This window comes from Notamacropus eugenii, chromosome 2 (genome assembly GCF_028372415.1).
Source record: "Notamacropus eugenii isolate mMacEug1 chromosome 2, mMacEug1.pri_v2, whole genome shotgun sequence".
In the NCBI taxonomy this organism is placed as follows: Eukaryota; Metazoa; Chordata; class Mammalia; order Diprotodontia; family Macropodidae; genus Notamacropus; species Notamacropus eugenii.
This window is the reverse complement of record NC_092873.1, coordinates 18,815,923-18,843,434: the sequence shown is the minus strand read 5'-3', so window position 1 is coordinate 18,843,434 and position 27,512 is coordinate 18,815,923. Positions and strand designations below refer to the sequence as shown.

At 48.6% G+C, this 27,512-nt stretch overlaps 1 protein-coding gene across 3 annotated transcripts in view; it reads right to left on the bottom strand.

Annotated features, from left to right (window-relative positions):
* Positions 1 to 27,512, bottom strand: part of PACS1 (phosphofurin acidic cluster sorting protein 1) — a 90,421-nt gene that overhangs the window by 17,186 nt on the left and 45,723 nt on the right. For 2 of the 3 annotated variants that reach the window (XM_072639156.1, XM_072639158.1), the window contains exons 2-7: positions 10,451 to 10,538; positions 3,260 to 3,349; positions 1,239 to 1,364; positions 784 to 928; positions 520 to 611; positions 346 to 426 (exon numbers count right to left, since the gene is read on the bottom strand). In XM_072639156.1, the coding sequence (XP_072495257.1) occupies positions 346 to 426; positions 520 to 611; positions 784 to 928; positions 1,239 to 1,364; positions 3,260 to 3,349; positions 10,451 to 10,538 (622 nt within the window). Of the gene's footprint in view, positions 1 to 345; positions 427 to 519; positions 612 to 783; positions 929 to 1,238; positions 1,365 to 3,259; positions 3,350 to 10,450; positions 10,539 to 23,308; positions 23,657 to 27,512 lie in introns of those variants that run through there. The other variant, XM_072639157.1, reaches the window with a different exon arrangement.

The following is a 27,512-nucleotide window of genomic DNA, read 5'->3' as shown; positions in this document are numbered from 1 at the left end:
TGTTCTGGATGAGTGTCAGGAAGGTTTAGGGCAAACATCTGGAGACTGGCCCACTCCCACTCAGGCCCAAAGATGCTCCTGGCACGCTGACCTCCGCAAGTCCCAGGGGCAAGGCCACTTCTGCCTCTGCATCCCCAAGACCCAGCCCAGGCATTTCCTAAATGCTGACTGGCTGACGGAACTGCTCTAAGTAACTGAGAAGAGGGGAGCTCCTGGAGGGCAAGACCCCACACAGAACCCACTGACAACTCAAGTCCTATCCTGTTCCTCGTGGGGGCTCATGGAGGGTGTGACAAAGCCCAGAGAGCAGTGACTGGGTATAGGGAGGAGGCCTTCTCTGCTCACCCTTGTGATGGCAGAGGCTGAGGTCAATTTCCTCCGGGTTTTCTTCACTTTCCGTAGATCCTCATCTTCATAGAACAAGTCCTAAAGGGAGAGTAGTGTCACCTTCCCCTGCCCCCTCTGCAGACACCTTGCCTGGGGGAGGGTGGGAGGCTGGGAAGAGGTACAGTACCGTACCTGGCCATGCAAAGGGTCATCACTCCCCTCCTGCTCTGATGAGAAGCTCTCTTCCTCCTCTTCTGAGTAGTTGTCGATATCAGGAGAGCGGTCTGGGGGTAAATGCTGCTGTGAGGCTGGAGCTGATAGCCCAAGAGCCCACAGGGACCACATCGTGTCTCTGCTGGGAAGGTGGCGTTTGTGGGGAGGGGCTATGAATGGCAGCGTCCCACTGGGTCTTTCTGGACCAGCCTGGGAAGAGGGGGCTCTCTGTGAGGCTCTTACCAGACAGCTTGGACTTGATCCCTTCTTGGTCAATGGGCTGGCTTGACAGCGAGTAGATCTTGATTTCCGCCACGGGGACAGAGACGTCCTTCACATTACTGTGCAGGCCGAGCACGAGAGCACCTTCGCTGGGATGCTGCATGACCTGTGGGGAGGCGTGCAGAGATGCCAGCAGTCAGGAGAAGGTCCCCCCACCTCCCCTCTTGGCATATTCTCCACACACAGCCCATGACTGCCAAACTCTGAGCGGAAGCACCTGCCCACTCACCTGGCGACACTGGAATGACCACATTAATTTAACAGAGAACCAACCCTGACCTGTGAGTGCTAAGGGAGACTCAGTGACATCAGCACCACCCTCCCACCTTCCCCTTCATACAACAGGAAGCAGAGAAGGAGAATGGGTTACACTTGCTGCTGCCCTCTGGCAGTCAGGGCTGCCAGGCCCCACTGACCTCCGCCATGTTGATCAGCCCCACGGCCAGAGTCTTGTAGCCAAGGATCGTGCGGTTCTTGTAGCGCTTTCTCCTCTGCAGCATGATCTGAAGTTTGTTGGCATCACGCTTGAGGAAATGAGGGTACTGCAAAGGGCCAAGAGGGTAAATGGGCAGGTGGGTGGTGCAGGGCGGGGTGAGGCACCATGGCTGGGCACCTACTTCTGCCTTCATCCCGTGCTGGGATCGGGTGGGGGAGGCAGGGAACCTAGGCCATAGGAGAGGAAGTGAGGAGAGCAGTGGGTGTGGGGCCTCCAAGCTAGCAGAGAAGGCTGATAAGGAGGGAGAGATAACAAGACCTTGTTGATAGAGAAGCCTGTTCAGAACCCTGCTGCACCTGCCTCTAGGACCTAAAGCCTCTTCCCACTCCCAGTGGCCTCAACTGAGTCTGCGGCTTCTGGATCCCTAGCCTGCCTGAGGGACTCCCATGGAGGCTCCAAAGAGAATGAAGAGATCCTCTGATAATGGGGCGGGGGGGGGGGGGGGGGGGAGGATTTTAAAGTGCAAACAGAAGGAAAAGACCTCCAGGAGATCAGATTCCCTGAACATATGGAGGAGGAAATGCTTGTCTTCTAAGGAAAAAAGTGACCAACCCTTAGGTACCACAAGGTGCAGGGTCACCCAGCGTGAGACCGAAGAAGAGACAGAGGGTGGTGGGCGAATTTTGCTGACGAGGGGGTAAGGCAGCTTTTTGTCTAAGGGCCAGGGACAAGTGCACCCACTAACCAAGTCTGAGGGCCAGTGATGCTGCCTGTCACCTCCCTGAGGTGTCCTTTTCAGAGTGGCCAATGTGGGATGGATTTTGCTTGATTATGTACACTGGTTACAAGGGTTTTTGCTTTTCTTTTCTTTTTCCTCTACTAAAAACGGCAGGCTGGGTTTCAAAGGTGGGAGCAGGGAAATAAAAATGCATTCATTGAAAATTGTTTCAAAAAATCTATTTGCTGAGTGGGCTTTATGCGGAAAAGGAAAAGGGAGGAGGGGAGAGCTGCCTATGCTGTGTCTCATTGAGTCCCAAAGTGGGTAAAGTGGAGGAAGACGACTGACAGGAAACAGAAGTCCAAGGAGAAGCCGAGAATAAACCTCTGCTCTCAGATGCTCAGGTCTCTGAAAGAGGCCCTGAGTGAAGGAAGCAAACGTGACCACCGAAGTTCCAGGGAGACTTGGTGAGACAAGGCTGTGTTCAGAATGTGATCCTACAAATGCGCCTCTGATTCTAAAGAAACAGATGAAATGTGGGGTGGCTGAGGCCTTGGAGTCTGGGGGGCCTGAGCATCTTCCTAGACAGACCTCAACAAGCTGGAGGATCCAGAGGAAAGCAAGGCAGACTGGCCGGGGCCCCATGCTCATGGCACATGAGGCTTGGCTGAGCCTGCAACAAAGACACCTAGATGGGCACACTGGCCGCATTGAGCACAGGGAGGACTGCCATGGGGGACAGGGCCCCAGGGGATGGAAGTTGCAAAGAGCCAAGCTGAGGCTTGATGTCAGGAAAAACTTCCCAGTGACCAGCACTGTTCAGAGTTCACCTGTGAAGCCTGATCTAGAGGGGACCCTTGTTCTGTGACAAGTCAGACAAGCTCTTTCCAAATGTGAAGGGAGCTGGGATGACAACAGAAGGGTGAGCCTCATTCCTCAGCCTCTTAACCATGAGTGTCCCCTGCACTGGCTTGGGTGGTGCCTGCTCTGATGTAACAAATGGACTAAGGCTACCCCAATGAAGTGTTGAACCTCCTGAGAGCCTGCCTAGGATGGGATATAGCCCCATCTCAATCAACGTGGTCTCTGGGAAATGCGGGATTGCCCAAGGTAAAGCCCTGAGCCTTTAGTCTGGGACCTGTTAAAAAATATTTGGATCACTGCATTTCAATATAGTTGACGCATTAAAAAAAAAGTATTTAGAAAGTTTATTCTGGGAAAGTCCCAGAGCTTCCCCAGTCTGCAGCCCAAGGTGGGGTCCATGCCGTAGAAAAGGCCATCACCTGGAGGGAGAAGGTCAGCTGAAGCTCTGTCTCTGCCAGGCCACTGGCTGGAAGGAGGATCTCATTAGACCGAAGGATCCTTTTTGAGCCCTGAAATAGAGTTGGAACCTGTTATGGTGGGCGTATGGAAACTGCACCAGCAGAACATTTAGCATGACATCCCCAGGCTGGGCAGGCGGCCTTCCCCATTGCTATGAGAATCAGTGAGGGGACAGCTGGTCGCAGGAAGCCTCAAGGGCCACATGGCTTGCCAGAGCACTTCTGCAGCTGCTGTCCAGCAGCCCTTTGAAGGGACATGTGGATTCTCCTCTATGTTCTCAGTATCCCAGTATCCCTCCATAGGAAGGAGGGCTGGGCTTGCAAGTGGTTTCCCTCCTGTGTGATTCCTGCCTCTCCTGTCTCTGGTCTGCTCTGAACATGTGGTCTACACTCCTGGAAGGCTCAGATGCCCCAGCCCTTGGAGAAGCCGCCAGTGGAGAAGCTGCCACTGATTAGCTGTCAGACTACGCTCAAGGCAGACTCTCCGAGTCTCAATTTGCTCACATATAAAACTAATTGAGTGCCTTGGACCATGTGCTTTTGTGAGGATCCCAAGAGAGTATGTGGGCAAAGTGCTTCGTAAGCATAAGGTGCTGTATGAACATCAGCGACTTTACTACGACTATCACTACACTGAAAAGTAAGTGCTATATTCCCTGCATTTCAATCCTTGATCACAATTTAAATGTGTCCTATGCTGCGACATTCCCCATCTCCCAAAATATGTTTGAAAGGGGTTGACTGACGGAACAACACAATCTCAAGGTGGCCCAAGCCAAGGTACTCACCCTACCCTAGGAGGCTCTGCCACCTGACCCTAAGGACACAAAAAGAACTGCCTGGACAGCTGAGGGGTGGGGGTAGAACCTCCACTGTACCTCCAGTGAGGGGTCAATAGATCACTAATGCAGGCGGCCTCCTCCACTACCCCACCGCTTGGGTCACGTCCCATATCCCATACCAACCCACCACATACCAAGAGGCAGCTCCTGTCCCCCACATCCTCTCAGCCCAATCCTTCTGGGCCACGGGCTCAAGGTCTTTCCTATCCTGGATGCCCCACTCTGGACATTCCCCAGGGCCTTCAACCCTGCTGCCTAGGACAGAACATTCTCAATGGCTAAGTGCACAGGAACTGTCATTTCCAGGAGCCACACCTATTAATGCAGCTGGGACAAATGATGTGCATTTTGTAGATTAAGCCTGAGCTTCTAGCCTGCCAAGACTATTTCTGGATCAGGACTTGGTTGTCCCTTTAGGCTGTTTTTCCAAGTCCTGCCCCACAACTGCTGCCGTTCCAGGTGGAGGTCTGCAGGAAGAGGAGGGGGCCCACGAACACTGGGCCTCCCCCAGGATAAGATGGCCCCCTGAAACCTGACTCCAGTTTGGTCACTCAGTACATCCCTCAGTGGCCTCTCCCCTCTACTTCCCAAAGCCTTCCATTTTGGTCCGGACTCTCCTTAAGACCCCACTCTGCCCATTTCAGTACAGCCAGGGCTAACAAAGGACAGAATCAGAAAACCTCCCTCACCCCACTCTAGGCTGGTGACAAAAGCAGTCTATAAGGCAGGTATGTCTGTCTCTAGGGGGGGTGAGGTCCTTCAGTGGAGCCACATGTGCACCCAGGATGGCATGTTCAGGCACATTTTTGTGCAGGGAGGCACGGTGCCAGGAATGTAAGAGTTGGCAAGATAACCTCAGTTTCTTCCACAAGAACCAACGGAAGGACAGGTGACTGGCATAAGATGAACAGTGTAGGAACCGTACTGAGGACTGAGAGGTACAGAAGCCCAGGTGCCCATTCTGGCTGGGCAGGCACCAGTGCCCGAGTACTCCAGGAGATGCTGGGGTGACACACGTACAACAGAGCCTGTGGCTCTGATACCTGTCAGCACACTCAGGGTTTGGGAGCTGCCCTGTGTAAAGGGACTCCTTCTCTTTCTACTACAAGGAGGCAGAGCAGTAACACAACAGGTTTCAATTGTTCCAGTTGGACTAAACTTTACTTAAACCATACAAACAGATCTGCAGAAGCTGCTGAGGGGCCAGAGGAGATGTATAAACCACATTTATTCCCAGGATTAATTTTCTCCACTTAATGAGCTGATAGCAGCTTCCCAGTATCAGAGAGGGCATGGGACCCTGGAGACTGAGAAGTGGATTGGGAGGCTGCTTGACTCCATCCATGGCTGTTCAAAGGGTTCCTGAGATTCCCCTGGTGTTTGGGGAATCCTACTAGTCTCCTCCAGACAGACACATGACACGTGAAACAAGCTGCTGATTTACTCCCTGGCTTCACTCTTTGGCTACTCGTCTTAAAAGACATCCTCTGCATTGGCTTGAGAGATTTGATGTTCCCCCTCTATTAATTAGCTCTTTTAAGAAGTGACTCCATGGCCTAAGAAACTTTTAGATGCTAAATAAAACTACCAACTGACCAAGAAATGAATGGAAGCCTTTCTGGATGAACAGCACTGTCCTGACTGGCTTCCTCAGCTCTGATTTTCTGCATTGATGATGTGTGCGCTGAAGTTCCAAGCCCTCTCCCCAAGAGGGGTGGGTGCCTCTCCAGGTCTGCCACGGGAGAATTACAGACCACTGGACTGAATCAGGAGGGGCCTCGGAGCCCAGCCAGGCCAACCTGTCCCACTGTAGGGCAGCCAGTCTCTGGTGTTCTCCTGAGTGGAGAACACATGAGGCAGCCCCTCCTCTGATCAGGACAAAGTTCCTCCTCCCTTCCCCTCACTGCTCTCCATTCTGGCTGGTAGGTTTCCTTCAGAGATGCACCCCAGCCCACCTTTCTCTCATCCGTAGGTCTGCCTGGCCCTGCCAGCTAAGGTGGTTCAGGAGGAGGAGGGAAGGAAGTAGGAGGGAGGAGCCTCTCCTGATCCTGGTGGTAGCAATCTACTGGTGGTGCAGCAACTAGTAATGGGCTTGGAGATAGTTCCTGAGTTCACATCCTTCCTCAGATACTTAACTAGCTGTGTGATCCCAGGCAAGTCATTTAACCATGTCTGCCTCAGTTTCCTCATCTGTCAAATGAGCTGGAGAAGGCAATGGCAAACCACTCCAGCATCTGCCAAGAAAACCCCAAATGGGGTCACCAAGCATTGAACGTGATTGACACAACCAAACAACAGTAGGAAGCAGGATTTCCTTTTAATTTCCATTTTGTCTGCTACAAGAAGAGCGGCTGTCAATATTTCTGTACCAACAGGAATGACGGCACATTCCCAGGTGGCCAAAGGACATTGGTACACTGGCTTCCAGTGACTCTGTGAAATGCATAAGCTGTTTGGATTGGCTCAATCAGCACGGATGAAGTTAGGAAACCTAGCACAAACTAGCTCTGTGACCTCAGAGTTCACATCTGTAAAATGGGACCCCACCTTCTCTGGTTACTGACACAGAGACCATGCTGAATGAATGGGAGTGCTCTGAACAGCAGTGTGATCCACAGGGCAAAGCAAAAGCCCAAGGCAGCGTGGGGACGGGTCCTGGAGTGGGGGCTGCCACTCTTGGGCTTTGTTCCCAAAGGCAACTTACAATATTCAGGGATCTCCATAGGGCACCCTCCCTGCACACCAGGAGGATGCAGGAAGCCTCGCTGGGACATTCTGAGGACGGACAAAGTAACATCGAGGATCACTTTCAGCTACTTACAAAGGAGGTGCCGGAAAATTCAGAGCATTACTATTATTACTGCTTGGGAAAATACACAATTCTACATATGATGTTAAACATTTAATCAAGAAACAAATGAGATTATTTACTTTGGCAAAAGTCCACAGATTTGGGGGTGGCAAGAGCAGCAGGGAGCTTTTGCAGAGTGCACCAAGGCTGTGTGCAGTGGAAAGTAGCAGCTTTGAGCATAAGGGATGACTGCCCTAAACTGGAACTCTGTCTGTGATCCAGAAAAAGAGCATGTGGCTAGTGAGAAGGGAGGAGAAATACCCAGACTTCTCCATCCATCTCACTTCCCCATGTGTTCTGAAGTGGAAGGAAAAGACACATGGACTTCAGAGACTTTTTCATTTTCAGGGTGCTCTTTCTTCCTTCACCTGGTGACCCTCCATCAGCTAAGCTGAACATCCAGCTGTGGCCTAGCTCACTGTCTGGACCACATGCAGCAAGGACATGGCCTCTTCACTGTGAACTCCTTGGCCACTCATCTCCCAGGATCTCGGGGAGTCTAGCACCTCCTCGCCTGTGGGCACTCCTGTCACATTCCACATACCTTGTGCAGGTGGCCACACACACTACCTTCCCTCCTGAGAATCCCTCGTGGTACAGTGACTGAGGGCACTCAACTTGGAATCAGGAAGCCCTTGGTCAGACAGTCAACAAGCACTTTTCAAGTGAAAGAAGCAAAAGAAAATCAATCCTCACCCTCAGGGAACTTCCATTCCAATCCAGAACCAGAAAGGCCCAGGTGGGGCTGGCCGGGAAGGGGAGCCAAGGTCCTTGGAGAGGCCCTCAGCAGGGCAATCACATCAGGCCTTACCGTGTGGAACCTACAGGCCCCCACAGTCTGGTCTAGCTCGGAATCTCTTATCCTCGTCTTCTTGCCCTGTCTCTGTGAGGGCGGGGTTGTGGCACCTTGGCCTGGGCACCTGACCACATGTGCGCTTTTCTGTCTCCCAGAGTGGGATACACTGGAGGCCTGGAAGCCCCACTGACCATGGTCTGGGCAGAGACCGCATCAAGGTCAATGGTCCCTACAACGAGCCAGAGAACCACAGGCTCGGGGTGACTCATGGGACCATTCTGCAGGGAGCTTGGCAGCTGACCAGTTCAATTCATAGCTGAAAATGGAACCAGCTCCTCCCTGAAGACCTCCAATGGTGAGTAACCCACTGTTTCCTGGGCAGAGTGGTCCATTCCACTTCTAGACAGCACTGATTCCTCCAAGCATTTCTCTCTTCACAATCCCTGCTCTGGGCTGTTTCTTTGTGGCCAAACACACCAAGTGTAACCTCAGTTTCCTTCCCACTTCTATCACTTCTATCCCACTCCCTAGGGCACTGTCCTGGGACTTGTCTCTAAAAACTCTTTCTTGGTCATCTTGTTCAAATATCACCTTGGCTACCTACTGGATCTGCTATGACCCAGCCTCTGCTAGACAGCTTCAGTGGAATGTCCCAATAGAGCTCACCGTCCTGCCCCCAGACCTTCCATCTCCCTTCCTCTGGAAGCAGCACCAACTCCTTCTCATCCTCACCCACTTCCAAGCCTTCTCTATTCTATTTCTACAAACCCTCTCAGGACCATCTCTTTTGTTCCATCAGGTATCTCCACCTGCCCTATCATGATGGCCTGCCCTTTCTGAAATGTCCTCTGCAGAGTCACCAAATCAAGATGCTGAGGGCACGAGTTCTGACCATAGTCAGGAAGTGCTGCCTCAGTCCTGGGGACAGCGCCACTTTTCACGTGCAATTCACTAAAAGCTTTATACTCTTACTTGGGATATTTTTCCTCACTTAAGAGTGAGGAAACCCCCTTATCTAAGCAGATAGCTTACATCAGTAAGAGAAATTCTACTGATTAAAAAATAACCAAAAGCACACAAGAAGAATGAGCCTTTCCAGCTAGAGCAAGCTAGATCTCTCTCAATCAAGGGAGAGTCTAACTTTACCCAAAGGGACCCTCCCTCAAGTCTCTAGGGAGGCGAGCTGCAGCCAGAAGCCCTATCAGAAGAGAAGCTTTCTGCTCTCCCTGGAGTCTCTTTCAGAAAGCATGAAGAACATCTTCTTTCTGCAGCACTCTGCTGCCAGCTTGGCCCCTTCCCGATCATGTAACATTCTCTCCACCAACTCCAAGGGCCACAGACAAAAGGCCAAAGGCTGAGTTGGAACTTCACAAACATGAAAGTACAGAGTCGATGCAACTTATTCTCCAGGTCTCAGAAGGGGAGGCAGCTGCAAAGGCCAGGACCAGGACAAGAGCCCCTCCCCCTCCCCCCCCCCCCCCCCCCGGGGCCTTTCTCTCCAAAGGTTTATGTCATCCAGTAGGTCTGGGCAGTCGATATTTTCTCATCTATTATTTTATTATCTTTTAATTTTTAAAAACTGAATTTTATTTGCAAACACATATCAGCCTTCTCTCTCTGTGCACCCCCCTCCCACACCAAGAAAGCATAAGGAAAACAAATTCCCCATTACAAGCATGCTTGGTCAAGTCAAGCAACGTTTCTCACAGGCCATGTGTAAAAAACCATGTTTTAATCTGCACTCTGAGTCCTCTGCTAGGAGACTGGCAGTCCTCAGGACTTGTATGTGGTCACTGTGTTAATGGCAGCTGGCATGCTGGGCATGCTGGGCCTAGGCTCAGGAAATACATATTAGTTGTGAGACTCTGGGCAAATCACCTTACTCTGTTTGCCTCAGTTTTCTCACCATCAAATGGGTTGGAGAAGGGAAATGGCAAACCACTCCAAGAAAATCCCCAGTGGGCTCACAAAGAGTCAAGCACGACTTAAAAATGACTGAACAAAAAATCCCTTCCCCTTCCACCCAAGCCTGACAACTCACTGGGTCCAATTATTCCGTGAGTTTGGAAGGTACCCATGTCTGCTACTGCTTAGCGCCCAGTTGTCCACCTTGTCCAGGAGAAGGAGCACGAGAAGCACTTGATCAAATGCCGGGTTAGAATCTGGATAAACTAGACCCACAACGTGTGCTGGTCTAGCCTCAGCACCCCATCCAAAGGACACGTGTTAAATCTGGTACAACCTGTTCCTACTATTTCTGCTGTACTGCTGCCAGTCATTCACCGATACACTCGGTACACTCCTTTGTAAGAAAGAAAACCAGGGAAGCAAACTGATGGACAAAACAATCACAGCTGGCACCATATGTGGCATGCTGCACCTGTACACCACCCCTTCCCCTTAGAAAAGTGGAGTCTGTTCTCTCAACAACGGGGTCTGAGCTTGAGAATGAGCTGCTCATTCGCTCTCTCCCAGCTCAGAGATCCTGAAAATATTCTTGTGAAGTACAAGCCTTTCTGGGACATTCGAAGGCAGCTCTCCATCCCTGAGAATGGACATAAAATGCTGATGCTCAGGGCCTGAGGCAGAGTCTGGCATGAAGGAGGTGACAGTGCTCAGAGCCTCAGGGTGAGGGTGGCCTGATCAGGGCTCGCCCTTCTCACCTGCAGTTTCACAGCAATGACCACGGAGTTCAGGTCTTTGTCCATTTCCTTCAGCATGACGAGCTTCTTCAGGGTCAGACTGAAAAGCCTAGGAACGGAGAGAAAACAGCTCGTCAGAGGGAAAACACAGCAAGGGAGAGGAAAACACAGCTTCTCCCAGGAAGATGTGAGTGTCCTTTATTGCAAAGTGACCATTATTGATCCCCTGGCACACAGCACTGCTCTGAAGGAACCTGCAGAGCAGGAAAGGAGAGGATTCCAGAGAAGTGGGGGTCCAAAGAGCGTGTCGGGTTACACTGTCATCATGTCCACTTGGTTCATTCCTAGCATGGCACCCGGCCCACAGTGAGCACTGAAATCAGTTAGTTGGCTGACTGAGGTAGGAAAGCTTGAAACGGTATCTCCTGGTGACCTGCAGGGAGCTCCCACTCCACACTTCGAGGGGCCAGTCCTTGATCTCTAGGATGGGGTTAAGGAAAGGAGGTCTTCAAAGCCTCTTACCCTCACAAGCCAATCTCATGATCTGCAGCTGTGTCCGTCATTTTACTGAAATGATTCCCGATGCTTTTTTTGCCTGGGCCAACCCCTAAGTTAGCCCTGAGTTCTTACAAAGAGCTGCAGTGTCACCACTGGACGCCTGACTTTAGTTCCCCTCCCCCCTCACTTGAGACCAGGAGAGGGTTGATTTGTTGGAACCGAGACCCTAGACTTTGCATCTGGGTCCAGACTGTCATTGAGCACATTCTCTCTCTTCTTGTCCTTCTCCAGCATTCAACAACATTTCCTCCTTCTCCCGCCAGCTGCAGTTTCCTAAGCTAGGAAACCAGGTAGCTGAAGACTTGTAGCTCTAAACTGATCATTTTCTGGTCCTTCCAAAGTTCAACAAGTACTGACCAAGTGAGAAGACTGGCCCACTGCGAAGCCCTCCCTGACAAATGGGCTCCTCAGATCCCCCTCCCACTAGGTCTAGGTGCTTCCCCTCTCCCCCCAACAGATCTTCGGGCTGAGAAGAGGCAAAGCGGCCACTGCCCCTCATCAAATGGGAGACAACATGCAGACGAACAAGAAATAGTTAGCGGGACAAGATGAGTCTAAAGGACATGTGATGAAAAATGTTAATGCCTTCCACAGAGAGAACTGATGAAGTCTGAGTGCAGATTAGAGCATACTTTTTTCAATCTTTACCCTTGCAACATGGCTAAGATAATTTCACATGTATAATTGATAGCTCATTTCTTATGGGTGGTGGAAGAGTGGAGGGAGAGAATGTGGAACTCAACATTTTTAAAAAAATTAACACCAAAAATAAATTTTAAAAATTTAACAGATGGAAGGCACTTGAATTAAGGGGGGGATTGGGTAGGACTTCCTGCAAGAAATGGGATTTTTGCTGGGACTTAATGGAAAATAGAGAGGTCCATAGGAGGAGTGGATGAGGGGGAGCATTCCAGGTACAGGGGATAATGCCCAGAGCTGAGAAATGGAGGGTCCTGTTGACGGAACAGCCAGGACACTGGGGAGACAGGTGGGAGAAGACTAGAGAGGTACGAGGGAACTAGGTGACAGGAAGGCCTCTGAATGTGTCTTTGTGAGGGTGACATGACCAGACCTGCATTCCAGGACAATCCCTTTGGCAGCTGAATGGGAAGAGGCTGGAGGTGGAGGTCTGCACCAGGGTGGGGGAGGTGTCAGAGGAGAAGAGATGGTACAGAGGGGACACTGAAAGGCACTGGCAACAGCTCAGATATGGGGGTAGTGAAAGATAGTGAGGCATCTAGGACGACTGATAGAAGGTGAGCCTGGGTGTGCCAACTACAGTCAGAGGGAAGGAGACTTGGGGGAAAAGAACATGAGGCCAGTTTTGGACATGTGGAGTTTAAGAGGTCTACTGGATATTCAGTCTGAGATGACTGCAAGGCAATGGGAGATGAGAGACTGCAGAACAGCAGAGAGGAATGGTCAGCAGAGAGATGGTCATTGAATCCATGGGAACTGATGCAAATACCAGATCGCCCAGTGAAGGCGTCTGAGGGAGAGCAGAGCATCCAGGAAAGAGTCCTAAGGGATACCTACAGTTAGAGGGTATGATCTGGAGGAGGATTCAGTGTGGGAGACTGAGAAGGGCAGTCAGGGGAGAGAACCAGAAAAGAGGAGTACCTAAGGAGGACAGAATGAGCACCAGTATCAAGGTCTGTAAAGAGGTAAAGGAGAATGAGGGTTGAGGCCACTGGATTTGGGAATGAAGAGATCGCTGATAACTTAGAGCAGTTTAGGTGGAATGCTAAGTCCAGAAGCCAGACTGCAAGGGGTGAGTGACAGGAGAAAAAGTGGAGGCACCCAATGTAGACGGTCTTTTCTGAGAGTTCAGCCACAAAGGGCAGAAGTGATCGAGGACAATATTAGCAGAGAAGGGACAGGTGAGGGGTTTGAGAGTGGGGGAGACATGGGCATGTTTGCAGGTAGCAGGAAATGAGCCAGTAGGGAGGAAAAGACTGAAAATAAGCGAGATGAGGATGATTGGAGGAGACAGATGGAATGGGGTCACTTGAGCAGGTGGAGGAGCTTGCCTTGGTCAGGAGTCAGGCCACCCCATCATGTGACAGGGGTGAAGGAGGAGAGAGGGCCAGAAGGTATCTGAGTGATGGGAGAGAAAAGGGAGGCAAGGATTTCAGCTGAGAGGGTTGGGAGAGGGAGGTATCAGAGGATTGCCAGGCAGCAGTAAGGGCCCAGGGGATGTAGCACAACATGAATCTGTGTCAAACCCAGAACAGTTGCATGATTTTCTCCACCTTCATTCAACAACAAACATGTAGGAGCAAAGGCAGAGGATGGTGGGAAGGATCCAAAGCCGAGGTGTGGCAGGGCATAATCAGCCATGTTATAAGGGATTGAGGGACTCAAGGACAGTGCAGTTGAATTGGTCACTGAGGAGTCGAGATGGGGAGAAGAAGAGAGGATGACCAGCACAGGGAGGTCACACTGTGTTATGTAAGGAAAAGCAGAGGGAGAGGTAGAAAGCCAACAGAATACAGTCAGATATGGGGATCTGGGGATTCTTGGTAGATTGGTACACTGGGTACATTGGTGGATGATACAAGACAGAAGGCATGACCATCTTTGTGTGTGGTTGCGGTGTGGCGGAGTGGCTCATGGGAGGTTCAGTAGGTTAAGGACCTGAGCGGTTGGGGGTGCTTGGGGAAGGGACAGGGAATCAGCATTTATATAGTCTTACTATATATATAGACACCGAGCTAAAGCACTTTACAAATCACAGCCTTTGAAGTCTGTTAGTACTCCCATTTCACAGCTGAAAAAACTGAGGCAACAGAGACTTCATGACTTGCCCAGGGTTCCACAGCTAAGTGTCTGAGGTCGGCTTGAACTTGGATCTCCTGACTCCAGGCCTTAAGCTCCACCCCCCACACCACCGAGTGCCCTCTTGTGAGGACAGGAATTGGTAAGGCCCCCGGGGGGTAGTGGGTGAGGGGGTTGGAGACAACACCTACCAGCACTTGGACTGATTGGGAGATATGAATGGCATGTTGAAGGAAGTGTGGCTGCCTGAGGGAAGGAGGAAGAGGGAGCATGGGGAGTCTCTCTACTACCCCTGCCCCAACCAGTGGACCGAGCAGGATGAGTGAAGGTGCAGCCAGGCCTGGAGAGGTGGCCAGGGAGACTGCATCCTCAGGGGGAGCCAGGTTTCAGTAAGAACTACAAGATGGGAGAGTGGGAGAGGAAAAGATTTAGGGTGAAGGGAAATTTGCTGCCTATGGAACATTCCAAAGGAAACAGAGGAAGGAAAGGCTGGTGTTTGCCTGGAACTTTGGGGTGGGAGGGTTGAGGGGGTGGAATAAGGAATTGGGTGGTGGGGGATGGGGAACAGGATTAGGATGGTGGTTTACAGGGTCAGAATCGCAGAGTTGTGAAGGGTATGAGCAGGTGGGAGAACATTCCTCACAGAGAGGAGAGGGCTGCTCCTTTTCCCAAAGGAGGCTCGAGACTGAGTTTGAGTGGTGTGCCCCACAGGATGCAAGGCCCCATCTCCCCCTTCTCACAGATGGAAGGTGAGAGGTCAAAAGCAAGGACACTGCCTTGGCCTGGGTTTCCAGATTTCCCCATCCTACACCAGGAAAAAACAAAAGTCACCTGAGGGTAAGGGCTGTGCTGTTTACACCGAGGTCCTCCTGGTGCCCAGCAGAGCCCACACAATGAAGGCTCGATAAACACCTGCTGAATTTATGAGGGTTATTTCCACCACTTAGCAAGCTCAGCCTTACAAATGTAAGCATTCCCTACCATTCTTACACATGTGAAAGCAGAGGAGAAAAGCGATCATGGATGGAGTTAAAATGATTAATTGCAGAGAGAAAGGGGAGAAGCTGGGGTTTGATTATCCTCTGTCAGAGTGACAGACGCGTCTGCAGTGCCTGCACCAGATCTACGGCTTCAGGAACGCAAGAAACAAGGCTCTCAATGGGAGGGGAGCACAGGGCAGCAAAGTCTGGGAACCATTGCTTTTTTTCACTGCTACTAAGCATGCTTCACCAGGGTTATGGAATCGAGATTTTCTCAAGCAACAGATTCTGAATGGTTCAGTGATGACCATCGCTTGTGGTCAGGTGGAAAGCACAACACATAATTTCCCAGGTCTTCTGAAAACAAATGAAGCCCGAGAGCCTGCTCTCCCTCAGCAGATTCCAGAACCCAAATGGATCTTGGCAATTCTTTCTCTGAGCTGCCAGTGCCTCTGAAGAGGGCCAAACAGCTGACAAGATGGTGGCGGGGCTCCTCTCCACATCTCCTTCACAGACCTCACCAAACTGATGTTTCTGAATATGTAACTCACAAAACCCTCTGGTGGCTCCCTTTCTCTCTAGGATAAAATACAGACTCCTGGTTGGCTTTTATGGAGCCTTCCACAATATGGCCTGGTTTTCCACCCTTCTGCTGTAGTGCAGTCATTTCAGTTGTATCTGACTCTGTGACCCCATTTTTTTGTGTACCTTTTTTGTGGACCTCCTCCAGCTCACTGTACAGATGAGGAAACTGAGACAAAGTTCAGTGACATGCCCAAGGTCATACAGCTAGAGTCTGAGGCTGGCTTCCTGACTCTAGGCCTGGAGGCTCTATTCAGTGAGCACCTTAGCTGCCCTGCTTTCCACCCTTACTATACATTATACTCCAACCAAACTGGTTCACTTTCTGTGCCCTAGTCACAAACCCTCTGGCTGCCGTGAAGACTGTCCCTGATGTTTACAGTACCCTCTCTTCTTACCTGTGCCTCTTGAAACCAGGGCTCCCTTCAAAATTCTAGCCCAGGGTCACTTCCTAGAGATGGAAGGCCTATCCTCATCTCCCCATGTTCCCTACACCCCACCAAAGGATTTTTTTAAATCTACTCTGTGTAGAAGCATTTTTAATGTTACGTTTTTGTTATGAACCTAAAATACCTAAAAAGAATATCATCACGTATATAGCAGAACCCAAAAAGAGGACAGTAAGAGAGACTGGAAACCTCAATTTCATTCCTCCTGTGCTTTGAAAAGTATATAATAAATTCGAGACAGAATTGTCAAAACTGTCAGGGCATGGCTAACAGGCTTCATCACAGGGATGACAGAGGAGACTTGTATGGAAACGTTTCTTTTTTTATGTTAAGTTCAGAATAGAGAAGAAAATCAGCCAATGGAAGGTATTTGCAGGGAAGATTGCTTCCTGGATGATATGTGTACCATAATGCCGCCTCCCTGCCCTAACCTGGCACAGTATAGCTCTACTGAATCAAGCCCACGGATGATGAATTACTGATTGATGGTTAAACACATTTACAAAGAACTATCTGCCCAGAAATGAGTCAGATCCATGGGGCTGTGCTAGAATGTGAAGAGAAAAGAGAAGGGGACCCAGGGCAAGAACCCTGAGGGGCACCCACAGTCCATGATCATTTGCTGAGCCCTCCCCTTCCCCTTCTCCCCTCTGCCTTGTCTCCTACCACCCAGATCTCTTTTCCCCTATGTCACATAAAGAAGGGGTCCTTCCCAGATATCCTCAGCCCCATTCTATCCCCTTTCCTCCAGCAGGTTACCCCCATTCTCTCACTAATCTTGGCTTCCTTTATCTGATCACAATCTTTTGCCATGCCATCCCTCCCTGTCCTTGTGACTTCTAACCCTGTTTTTCCTCTCTGCCCCCTCCCCCAATAGATCACTCCCAGATTCCTGTACGTCCCTCACCCATTCTGACCCACTCGTGAACCAGCTCTTCTTCCCTTGTTCCCTTGTCCTGCCATGTTGCCACCTTGGATTATTTCCAGAACCTGTTGACTTTATTCCCATTCCCATGTGGCTGAACCCCACTGGAGAAGATCACCAGTCACTCGCTAGCCGGGCTCTCTGGGGTCCTTTTCCGTAACACCCCTCATACTGCAGCCGGGCACCCTCTTTTCTCTCATCACAGAGCATCCCTTCCTTTATCCCTGTCTCACACAGTGAGATGACCCTTCTCTTTGTTCTATATGCTTTTGCAGTCTTTCTCATAAACTTCCCATTCTCCCCAAGACAGCTGCCACCGAGGGCAGGGCCTGGCCACATCGTCCTCCCTAGGGAAATAAAGGCGATGCAGAAATCAAAGACAGACAGAAAGAAACAAATGCCAGTGGGAGGGGACTAGGGAGAGGAACGCTTGGCCTGCCTCCAATGCAGAGCTGAGCAGCTTCAGCTGTGGACGCTGCTCCCGAGGGGCCTCCGTCAGGGGCCTGGGCCAGGCCTGGGCACGTGGCTTGACATTAATGACCTGCACAGACAGAGGCCATGTTCACCAAGCTGCCTGGAGGTCAGTTAGCAGCCGATGGCTGACATTCCTGTGCTTGGTTCCTGGAGGCCAGAGACCTAAGCCTGAAGTGACTCAAACTCTTCCACTGGACAATCTACCTGATCTCCCCTTTCCTTCACCCCAACAACTGCCAAGTTCTTCTCCCTGATCCTTCCCAGCCTTGGTCCTGTTCTGCGGTTCATCACGCATCAAAGATTGGAGCTTGGTAGCCATCACATTTTCTTGAATTTATTTCAAATTTCTTTTCCCCAAATAACAACGTCATTAATTTTAGAACTCACTAAAGCTAACCTACTCTATGTCACTTAGATGATTTCATTCTCCTAATTCTCCCTCCTTCCACAGAATATGCTTTCTCCTTAGATGCCCACTTGGCAGAACTACGCTGTGGGCGTTCCTGGGGAGCATGGGAGGTCCTCCTCCTTCCAGGCCCCAGATTCTCCGAGTCTGTGATTCTGATTCCATAGGAAATTTGCCCCATAACCTTCATCCCTTTTCTAGATGCCAAGCAAGTAAAATGATCAAGCCATGTAGTCCTAGAGATAAGTAGGTTTGATCTCACACAATCATGGTAACAGACAGAACGCTTCTTCACCAAACAGTGTCTGGGAGGAAACAACATGTCTCATCTTCCAAAGTCAGTGCTTCCTTTGACACTGTTCTCTGTGGTGTGCCCCCCCACCCCAAGTCCAGGAAATGGAGAAAAAAGGCTGCTCGGTGTTTGCTAGTGGAAAATGGGGGCATGACAGCAGTCAGAGGGCTGGAAGGGGCCTCTGGGGCCATCTGATCCAACTGGGACCTGAGCGAGAGACCCTTCTACAAAAGGCATCAATTGACAAGCACCTATGATGTTCCAGGCACTGTGGTGATGGGACCAGGAAGGGTTTTATGTGGAAAAGGGTGCCTGGAATGAGGTCAGAGTCACAGAGGATGCCAGTGCGGCTGGATTGCCGACTATGGGGAATGTATTTTTCTGTGGGGGGAAAGGAGAGTAGTTCCAAGGGTTTGGGGGAAGTTTCTGGTGTGCAAAAACAAAGTGTAACAAAAAACGTATTATTTTAAGAAAGTATTTTCAGGATTTCCTGCCAAGATGGCTACTGATGAGGGAGTACCACCCCCAAACCAACTGACAATCAAGTAACACAAGGAAAAACGACTCTAAGCACCATGTTCTGCCTCATCTCTGCACAAAAAGTCAGACATTGGCGACACATGGGCAGGGCCAGCCATCCAAGGCAAAGGACTCCCCCGGGGTGGGGGGTGGAGTGGGGAGCCAGGGATCCAGACCCACGAGCTGGACCCTGATTCAGTGTTCTGACCTTCAAAAATGGGAGGGGATGCAGGAAAAGGGCAAGCTGGGTTGTCCATTCCACCCAAAAGGGCAACAAGGGCAAGGCCTCAGCTCAGGACCTAAAGCTGAGACATGAGTAGAAGCAAGAATGACATTATCAAAATTAATTACAAATCTAACTCTTCAAAGGAAATGGATTTTCCATAAGGACAAGAGGCAAGGGATAAAAAGCGAAGTAAAGGCCTGGTTAGGACGACTCAGGAGAATGAGTAGCCTAGGAGAGCATGTGGCCACGTCCCCCACAGATCAGTGAGAACACGTCCCTCACCCTGCTCTGACTCAGGTCCAGAATGCTGGACTCGGGGGAGAGGGTCTGAAATGCTAGGATACCCAGGTCCCTGGAAGCGGTGGCGGCTCTCCCAGCCTGTTTCCATGAGTATACCCACGTCAGGAAACATAACCATGATTTGCACGACATTTTCCTTCTGTCTGAAAGTCAGCTTTGGTTCTGTTTTTCCCAATAAGCACCTAGATATTTCGTTCTTTTCATGTGCTCGGTGTCAGGGAGTGGAGGGAGTCCAAAGAAAGGAGCCAGCAGCATGTGCCCAACCGGAAACTTGCAGGAAGGAGAAGCCAACAGCCACGATGCCCTCTGCAGCACCCAGGCCCACCGAGGCCACATTCACAGCTGCTAAACAAGGGCCACAGGGATAAGCAGGGATCAACCCACATTGGTAAAACAGTAGCCACACGGGCAAAATGGTGCTTCACGAAGATCTATATTCAAATCTAGCCTCAGATACTTATTACCTGTAACTCTAAACAAATCACTTAACCTCTATCTCCCTCAGTTTCCTTATCTGTAAAATGGGGATAAAAACAGCTCCTTCTTGCCAAGGTTGTTGTGAGGATAAAATAATATATGTAAAGTGGTTTGAAAACCTTATTTCCTTTTTTAACAAAGTTATTAAACCAGCAGATCAGGAGAAGGGTATGGATATAGTTTACAGAGGTTTTACCCCAGCACTTGATCAAATATCTCATACTATTCTTGTGGAAAAAATTATAGAGAAGCATACTAGTTAAATCAAAGATAGTATATCCATTAAATTTGCAGAACACACAAAGCTGGAAAGAATAGCTACCATGTTATTATCGAAATGCATGCAAATGTGCACACAGTTCATGGGCCTGTGGAAGGCTCCTCCCTGGAGAGTCAGCTAAAATTCTGGCTTTAAAAGGCATTTTCTGCCCCTCACCCCCACCCCCTGGCTCTGTCCCCTCCCTGGACTCCCAATGCCTTCCCTCTGAGATGACCTCCCATTTACATGTTTTATATCTTACATGGATGTCCCCAGTCAAGGCAGACAATCACAGATTCATCATCATCATCGTCACAAGAGCTCATATTTCCATAGTGCTTATTTTGAACTGGAGCCTTACCTTCACAGGTCATCTATAAAATGTCAAACTAGCTGAGAACTGAAGTCATTCCACAGCCTGGAGCAAATGCAGCATCTCAGAAAAAACTGCTTGGGGGCTGGGGTGAGGTGGGGGGTAGGAAAGGAGGACCCTCTGCTCTGGGAAGGGTCCAGAGGATGTTGGCTTTCCAATCTTCTCATCCTGGTCAGCTGACAGCGCTTTCTGCCTGGAGGAAGACACCCAGTTCTACAAAGAGCCCAAGGAGAAGGCGCTGAACTCAGGTCTGGTGGCTACTAGGAGCCAGTTCTGCATATATTGGTGCAAGAGGGCTCCCCCTCCACCACTGCCAGTGGAAGGGTCTGAGGTGTTTAGACCCACTGTGTTTACTGTTCCATCTTAGTCGAACAGCCCATTTCTCAAGGCTATTTGCAGTTGGCTGACTAAATGATCCTGAACTGAAAGCCTTGGCTACTTTCATGAAAAATACTCCATCTCATGCTTATGGTGAAAAATGCTACCCACCTTTAGTGGGAGAACTGATGAACTCTGAATAAAAATGGAAATATAAATTTTCTGGCTTTCTATATATTGTTTGCCTTTTTTGGGTGATACGGCTAATATGCAAATAAGTTCTGCATGACTTACATGTGTAATTGATTTCATTTTGTATGTCTCATCAGTGGACTGGGGAAAGTTTGGAACTCAATTTAAAAAGAAAAGGACATTAAAACATAAAAAGAACATAAAACATAAAAAAACTGTTAAAAATAAATAATAAAAATTTTTGAAAAGGCAGAAAAGGAGGGCCAAGCACAGGTGTTCTTCCATCTTTTGATGACTCTCACACAGCTTCAGGAAGAACGAGCGGGATCACACGGAACCAGACCTGGAGACACTCGGGATGTCAGGGATCCCTCGTCATAAACTCCTCCCTCCCATTCAGAGTCCTCCCTCCATTTCAGAAGGGATCCTCAGTGCTCACAGTCTTCCCTTATCTGCTGATCTACCTTGGGTAGCCACTCTTTCCTGGCCAGTTAATTTTCTGCCCTTCTTCTTTGCAAAGGAAACAAAAGCAGCCTTGGTTTGTCCTCACATCTCTTCCACAAGCAGAGGTGGTCAACTGTGGTCCAAAACCCTTTTCAAGTCCACAGCAGAGTTTTCAAATGAGCTCTCCTAATCTGAAGGGCACGCCAGACTGTGCCACCAAACAAGAGGGCATCTCTGGCTTCCAAGAACTGACTGACACAAAACTCAAGTGTCTCATGTCAACAACCAACTTACTCCTAATGCGATCGGAAAAAAATTTCTGCTTTGCCTTTTAAGCTTGTTGGTCGAACTGCGGGGACTCTTCATCACACTGAACAAAAGGTCATTGAGAAATCCAGGGGCACCTCAGAAACTGACCCTTATGACATGTTTGCTTCCTGGCACAAGGCCTAAACAAGATGAGACAGGAGAACAAGGAGATATGCTTTGCTTTAGAAAAAAGGCAAAACATAAGAAGGTGCTTAATAAGATGTTTGAGCGGTTCTTAGAAAGCCCAAAGAGTAGCAAATTCTCTTTGGCATACAAAGCACAGCCAGGGCATCGGGTATAGACCAAGAGAGAGGCTTTAGTAAACGTGCCCCACCTCCAGAGCAGTGCAGGAGCAGTGGCTAACAGAAAGACAGGCCCTAGACTGAAGGGGCAGGTTGGCTCCATGGTCGCTGCTATTTAATCTCTCCTGGCTTCAGGTGCTCAATATGAAAAATGAGGACAATGCCACTTGCACTGTCTACACCAGAGCTGTGGTGAGGGTCAAAGGGCACAGACAAAGGTTATTGCTGTTTTAATATACTCCAGCTCGTCAAAGCGCATTCTGGCTTCAAAAATGAGTGCCACATTCTGGAAAGCCATCCCAACGAGACCCCCAACCTACTGAACTGGGCCTACCTACCCTTAGCGCCAGCAATACAGACAACCAGGCCCATTTAGTCTGCACTTGTAGCCTTTTCAAGATGAATAATTTACTGTCAGTGCAGTAGCCGACCATGGTGAATTCCTTCTATTTGACTTGTCTTAGAAAGACTCTGAGAATCACCTGACAAGACCACCTAACTGGACGCTGAGGTCCTTTCTTGAACTGAACTGTCAAACATTCAAACCACACTGTAGGGCAGGTAACTCCCACGGCTGGCCACACTGTTCGAATGCCAAGCATACATTTGCCGAGAAGACTATTCTACAGAGAACTCTCACACAGCAAGCCTCACATGGAGGTTTGAAGGGATACAAGGGCACTTCTGGAATCAGTTGGGAAACACTGGCACAGGACAGTGCCCGCATGGCATGCCCACATCAAAGAAGATGCTGTGAGCTACGAGCAAATCACAGCAGCTCAAAAGAAACGTAAGATGGGAAAATCTAGAAACATCTCCCTTCCAAACGTTCACATGGACTATTTGTGCCCAAGACATGATAGAGCCCTCCAAGCTTGAATTTGTCTGATTGGTCACAGTTGCCCTAACATAGCAATGCCATTTGGGTCTTCTTTGGGCATGAAAGACAACCACTCCCAGGCCTATACTTCTAAAGAGCTCTAAGAAAGCAAACATGTTTTAGAGCAGCAGCCCATCAGCTGGGGCGAAGCTGAACAAGTTCTGCGTTAGGGAATCCTATTGTGCTGTGAGAAGTGATGAAGGGGATGGTTTCAGAGAAACCTTAGAAGATATGTATAAACTGGTGCCAAGTGAAGTGAGTAGAACAGGGGAACAATTCATACAGTGACCCCCACTCTGAAAGACTCCAGAATTCTGACCAACCACCATTTCAGAAGGCACATGCTAAAACATGCTGTCTCCTGACAATGACAAAAGGAGGCTCACTTCTTTAGGACACAGTAAATGTGGGGATTTGTTTGGCTAGCCTGTACATATTCCTTGCTTTCTTAATGGGAAAGACGGGAAGGTGGAAGGGAGAAAGTACCAAGATGAAAACAAAACGAACCACATCCAGTCAGTAAGTGCTCCTTCAGTTCCTGTGCCTTGCACTGCCCATGCTCCTCAATGAGGAAAGGATAGGATCCTTGGCCTTCGAAGTACTTGCCTTCGAGGTAAGAATCAAGATGAATTTCACCTTAACAATTCCATCAACACCGAGCAAACAGCATGAAATGTGCCAATGAACAGGAGAGCTCATTGCTACAGATGTTCCCTTCCCCATCATGAGCATCTCTGACCCATGGGTTCCAGCATTCCTCAATGTGCTATGCTAGGGCTCAGCCTCAGTGTCTCCAGATACCAGTGAGTGCTCAGGCTCTCCACCTGCCATCCCACCTTCTTTCCTCCTCTTTGTTTCTTCTTCCAAGCTCCTCCCTGGTTCTGTGCTGCAGTTTGGTCAAACCCATCAAGCCCTGGCCCCTCCGTCAGCCTCTGGGCACTTCTAATTTTGAATTTCTTCTGAGGCGGTAGTATTCCATGAGTCACAGCCAAGCGATGACCTATAAAACACTGGTATTAAAAATATGGACTGTTGTTTATGAGAAAAGTTTGGGGATCGGCCAAGGAGCTTTGCAATGTCAACTCCCTCTCCTTATCCTGATGAATTCTGGGCACAACATGCTGTCCATTTTCTGTTGTCTTTCCAAGAGAGATAAAGTGACAGATGAGCTCTGTAGGCTGTAAGCTGTGAGCTGTGAGTGCCTACTATGTGCCAGGACTGTGCTAAGTGCTGGAGAGGCTCACAAATCTAACAGAGGAGACGAAAATCCAACCAACATGTACAAAAAATAGAGAGACGGAATAATCTGGAGATAATGCTAGTGTTAGGTAGGCACCTCTCCTAATCTGGTTAACAAACACGGCTCTTCTGCTTGGATTTTCCTGGGTGGATGATCAGGTCAGACTCTTAGGAGGCTATGATCTCTTTCAGAAGCTCCACTCCACCAGGGCTTCTGCTGTGTAACCCACACAACGTACTCTCTGAACAGGTGTGCCTGGAGGTCCCCTCCCCTCCCCCATAAGAATCTCTCTTCAACTGGAACTCTCTGTTGGATCTTTCCATCCCAGTCTCAAACACCTTGAGTGAACATCTTCCTGTTTTATGCTTTACAAGAATTTTGTGATCAGAGGATCAAACGAGATGGATAATAAATATGACGTGCTTAGTACAATGTTGCCCCGCCCCTCCAACAAGTCCGTCTCTGTCACTTTTCCCCCAAAGAACCCTGGGTACCTTTGATGTGTTCTCAAAGAGCACTTTACACAGCAAGCTTCCCAAAACAAGCTGCACAACAGAATTCTGGGTCTTCTACCCAGTTCAGTCAATTGTGTGACAGCGTAGACATGATATGGGCAACACTTTTGTTCAAACATCTTGTTGCTCCTATACCAACAGTCTCAATGTGTACGTAGGTGACTCTCACCAAACTCGATAAGGTTGTGGCTGCTGATGTTCTTCCTATGGCATTTTTTGATAGTATTACAAAGTTGGAGATTTCCCTCAACACCTCTGTAATCTCTCTGAGACCTGAGCCACAAGCCACGCTCTCACAATTGGTTCTCCTTCCACGGCTGTTTGACCCAATCCAGTTACTCTACCATCTTTGCTGTGCCCTGGTCCACAAGTCCAAACTGAATAAATTCTACAAATAAGTTTATGTTATATTGCAGGGCTAATGTGGGCTGTTATCGCTCTTGAGTTCTTTGGCATAACCGTTTGCTGACTGAGCCAATTTTGGGGCTTTCCTGGTCTCCTCATAACAACTAATATTAGTTAAACTTCTGTATAAAATTACTATAGTCTGTGTCCATAGCCTTTCTTTCTTTGGGATCCCATTTTCACCCTCAATAACTTATTTAAATAGGTCAAGCATGAGTTGTCTCAACTATACACCATCTCTTTTTCTCATTTTAATTCTTTTTTCTAGCTTTCTGCTACTTGTTATCCTTCTTTTAATAATTCAGTAGTCTGACTATAAATAGACTGCTAATTCAGGATTGATTCCTATATTAGTAAATTATTAGTAAATAATTTATTTCCTATCAAAATAGTTATCTCATTCCGTCACGTTATTTAGTGCTCATCATGTCCAATATCTACCTACTAATCCTTTTTTTATTTTTAGTTCCAAATTATCTCCTTCCCTCCAGTCTCTCCCCTACCCACTGAGAAAGCGAACAATATGAAGTCAAGCAAAACATTCCCATTATTAGTCATGTTGAGAGACAGCGAGAGCCTGCTTCCATGTGTTCATTAATTATCTCTGTGGAGGTCAACTGCATTTTTCATCATGAGTCTATTTATCAGAATAGCTACTTCTCTCACAGTTGATTACTGTTATGACACTGCCAGGTCTCGAAGGGAAAGAGCGGATTCCAGACAGAGGGAAGGTCAGTACAAAGGTACAGAAAGGGGAGACAGATGCCTCGGTAATACAATGACCAACTCAAAAAGTTTTTTTTAAATTTATCATATGAACTTGACAAACAGAAACAAACATGAACATTTCTTTACATAAAGAACAAAAAATAAGGGTTGTCTAGGATACCCTGAATCTCTATTACGTACAATTTGGTAGTCTTTAAATTACTCTATGTTACAATGAAGTCACACTTTCTGCTCTGATTTACTGCAAATTAACGGTCGTCCATGTGTAAGTAGCTGATTTTGAAAAGAGCCAAGCTACAACCATTGAGAGGGAGTGGAAGGAATGACTCAAACCCATGGGTACCTGCAGGCCATACTGTCCCTTCTCTGAGCCACCAGCCTCTCCCCTTCCTTTGGCTAGATTTCCTTCCTTCCTTCCTCCTGCCCACTCTCTCCCTCCCTCCCTTCCTTCCTTCCCATTCCCAAAACCTTAAACCCAGTACACTCTGAAGCCCATAGGTTGGACAACAATAGGTCCCTGCCCAAGCTCCACTTAATGGCTGGCTTACAGTGATTATCAATAGTAACAGTTTCTCTTTCCCTCCCAGCGTGACTTAGATCTTTTTTCCTTTTGCTCACTAAAAGGTCATTCCCTGATTACTTCTTAAAGAGGCCTATTCATTCCGCGGGTGTTACTTACCCCTAAGTGAGTACCTGAAAAGGCCAAGGTCTCCCACTGCATCCTGATGAATATCTGGTCACTGGATCCAGATGGCTCAGGAGGAGAAAGTGAGGCTGGTGACCTCGTACAGCCTTCCCTCCCTCAAAGTCAAGTGCAAATCATGTTATCATTTCTCTGATGCCATGGTCTTCTTTGAAAACGAAGGACCAACACAACAAAAAAGAATTTACGAGGAGCCAGGGACAGCTCGGTGTTATCAGTAATACATTCAGTCACTAAGTAGTGTTTTCAGCACAATGTACATGACAAAACCAAGTGTTTTTCTGCTCATGGAGACACTTCTTAATTGGACAAGACGAGCTCAGATTAGGGGGCATTTAAATTATCCCCTTCAAAAGCAGAAGACAGCAGTAGTCTTTCGGCCACTTGAATTGGGCACCTTTCCAAAACTGCTTAATTACATTTTGAGGCTAATTCCTTAATCCAGTCCCTTACATCTCATTTAATGGAAAGGAAAAGTAACAACCATAACCACACTAACACCCTGTATTTGTAAAAGTGTATGATAACTTTCCTGGCCAATCTCAGGAGAGGAGACACAAAAATCAGAAAATCATTTTCCTGTGGGTAAGAACAGACAACACCCTTTTCTCTGCACCCTGAAGAAACACTTATTTGCACAGATTTTCACAGCAGCTTCTCCCTATAGAGTGCAGGCTGCTCCACTAGTTTTTATAAGCAGTGACACTTTCAAATCATGAATAATTACCATCTTCACAGTCAAGCACCTGGCCAGATGACCTTGGCAATGTACTGAGTCAAGGAACAATTCCACTAAGCACATTCACCTGCGACAGTGCTAGGCCGGGCTCAGTCTTACCATCATCTCTACTCTAAAGGCTGAGAAACAAGCCTAAGTGAAAAGGCCTTACCTAAATCAAAGCATTAACTGAAAATAGGAATAAGTTCTGTTCAAAGGAACCACAGCTTCTTCCTTTACCCTCAAAGTTTATCTAATGCAAAGACTTTAAAATCCTGCCTTCAGTTTCCTCAGCTGTAAGTAGGTAGGAGAGTAGATGGGAGCATGAATCTCTTCCACCCTCCATTTAAAATACCATAGTATACTAGAAGCAAGTGGCCCAACTACCCGCTGCCTCTGCCCCCTCCTTTGGGGGCTGCCCTTGGCAGAGGTAAAGTGCTTTTCCTGTCTTTGGATCTCTTATAAGAAGTAATATGGGAAGGGGAATGAAATGAACCACACTGATTTCATCTGGTGACAATTCTGGAGCTAGCTCAGTTTCCTTTCTATTCAACTATGGGACTAGTTCAATTTCTGTCTTGTGAGAAAATTTTATTCAATCATAGGAATTGTGAGAAAACTTTATTGTACTATTTGAAGCCTTGGATGGCTGGGAAACTGGACCACCTCTTTCTGCTGCTTAAGGTGTGGGGGCGAGTAGGACACCTCTTTTTCTGATTTCAAAGAATTA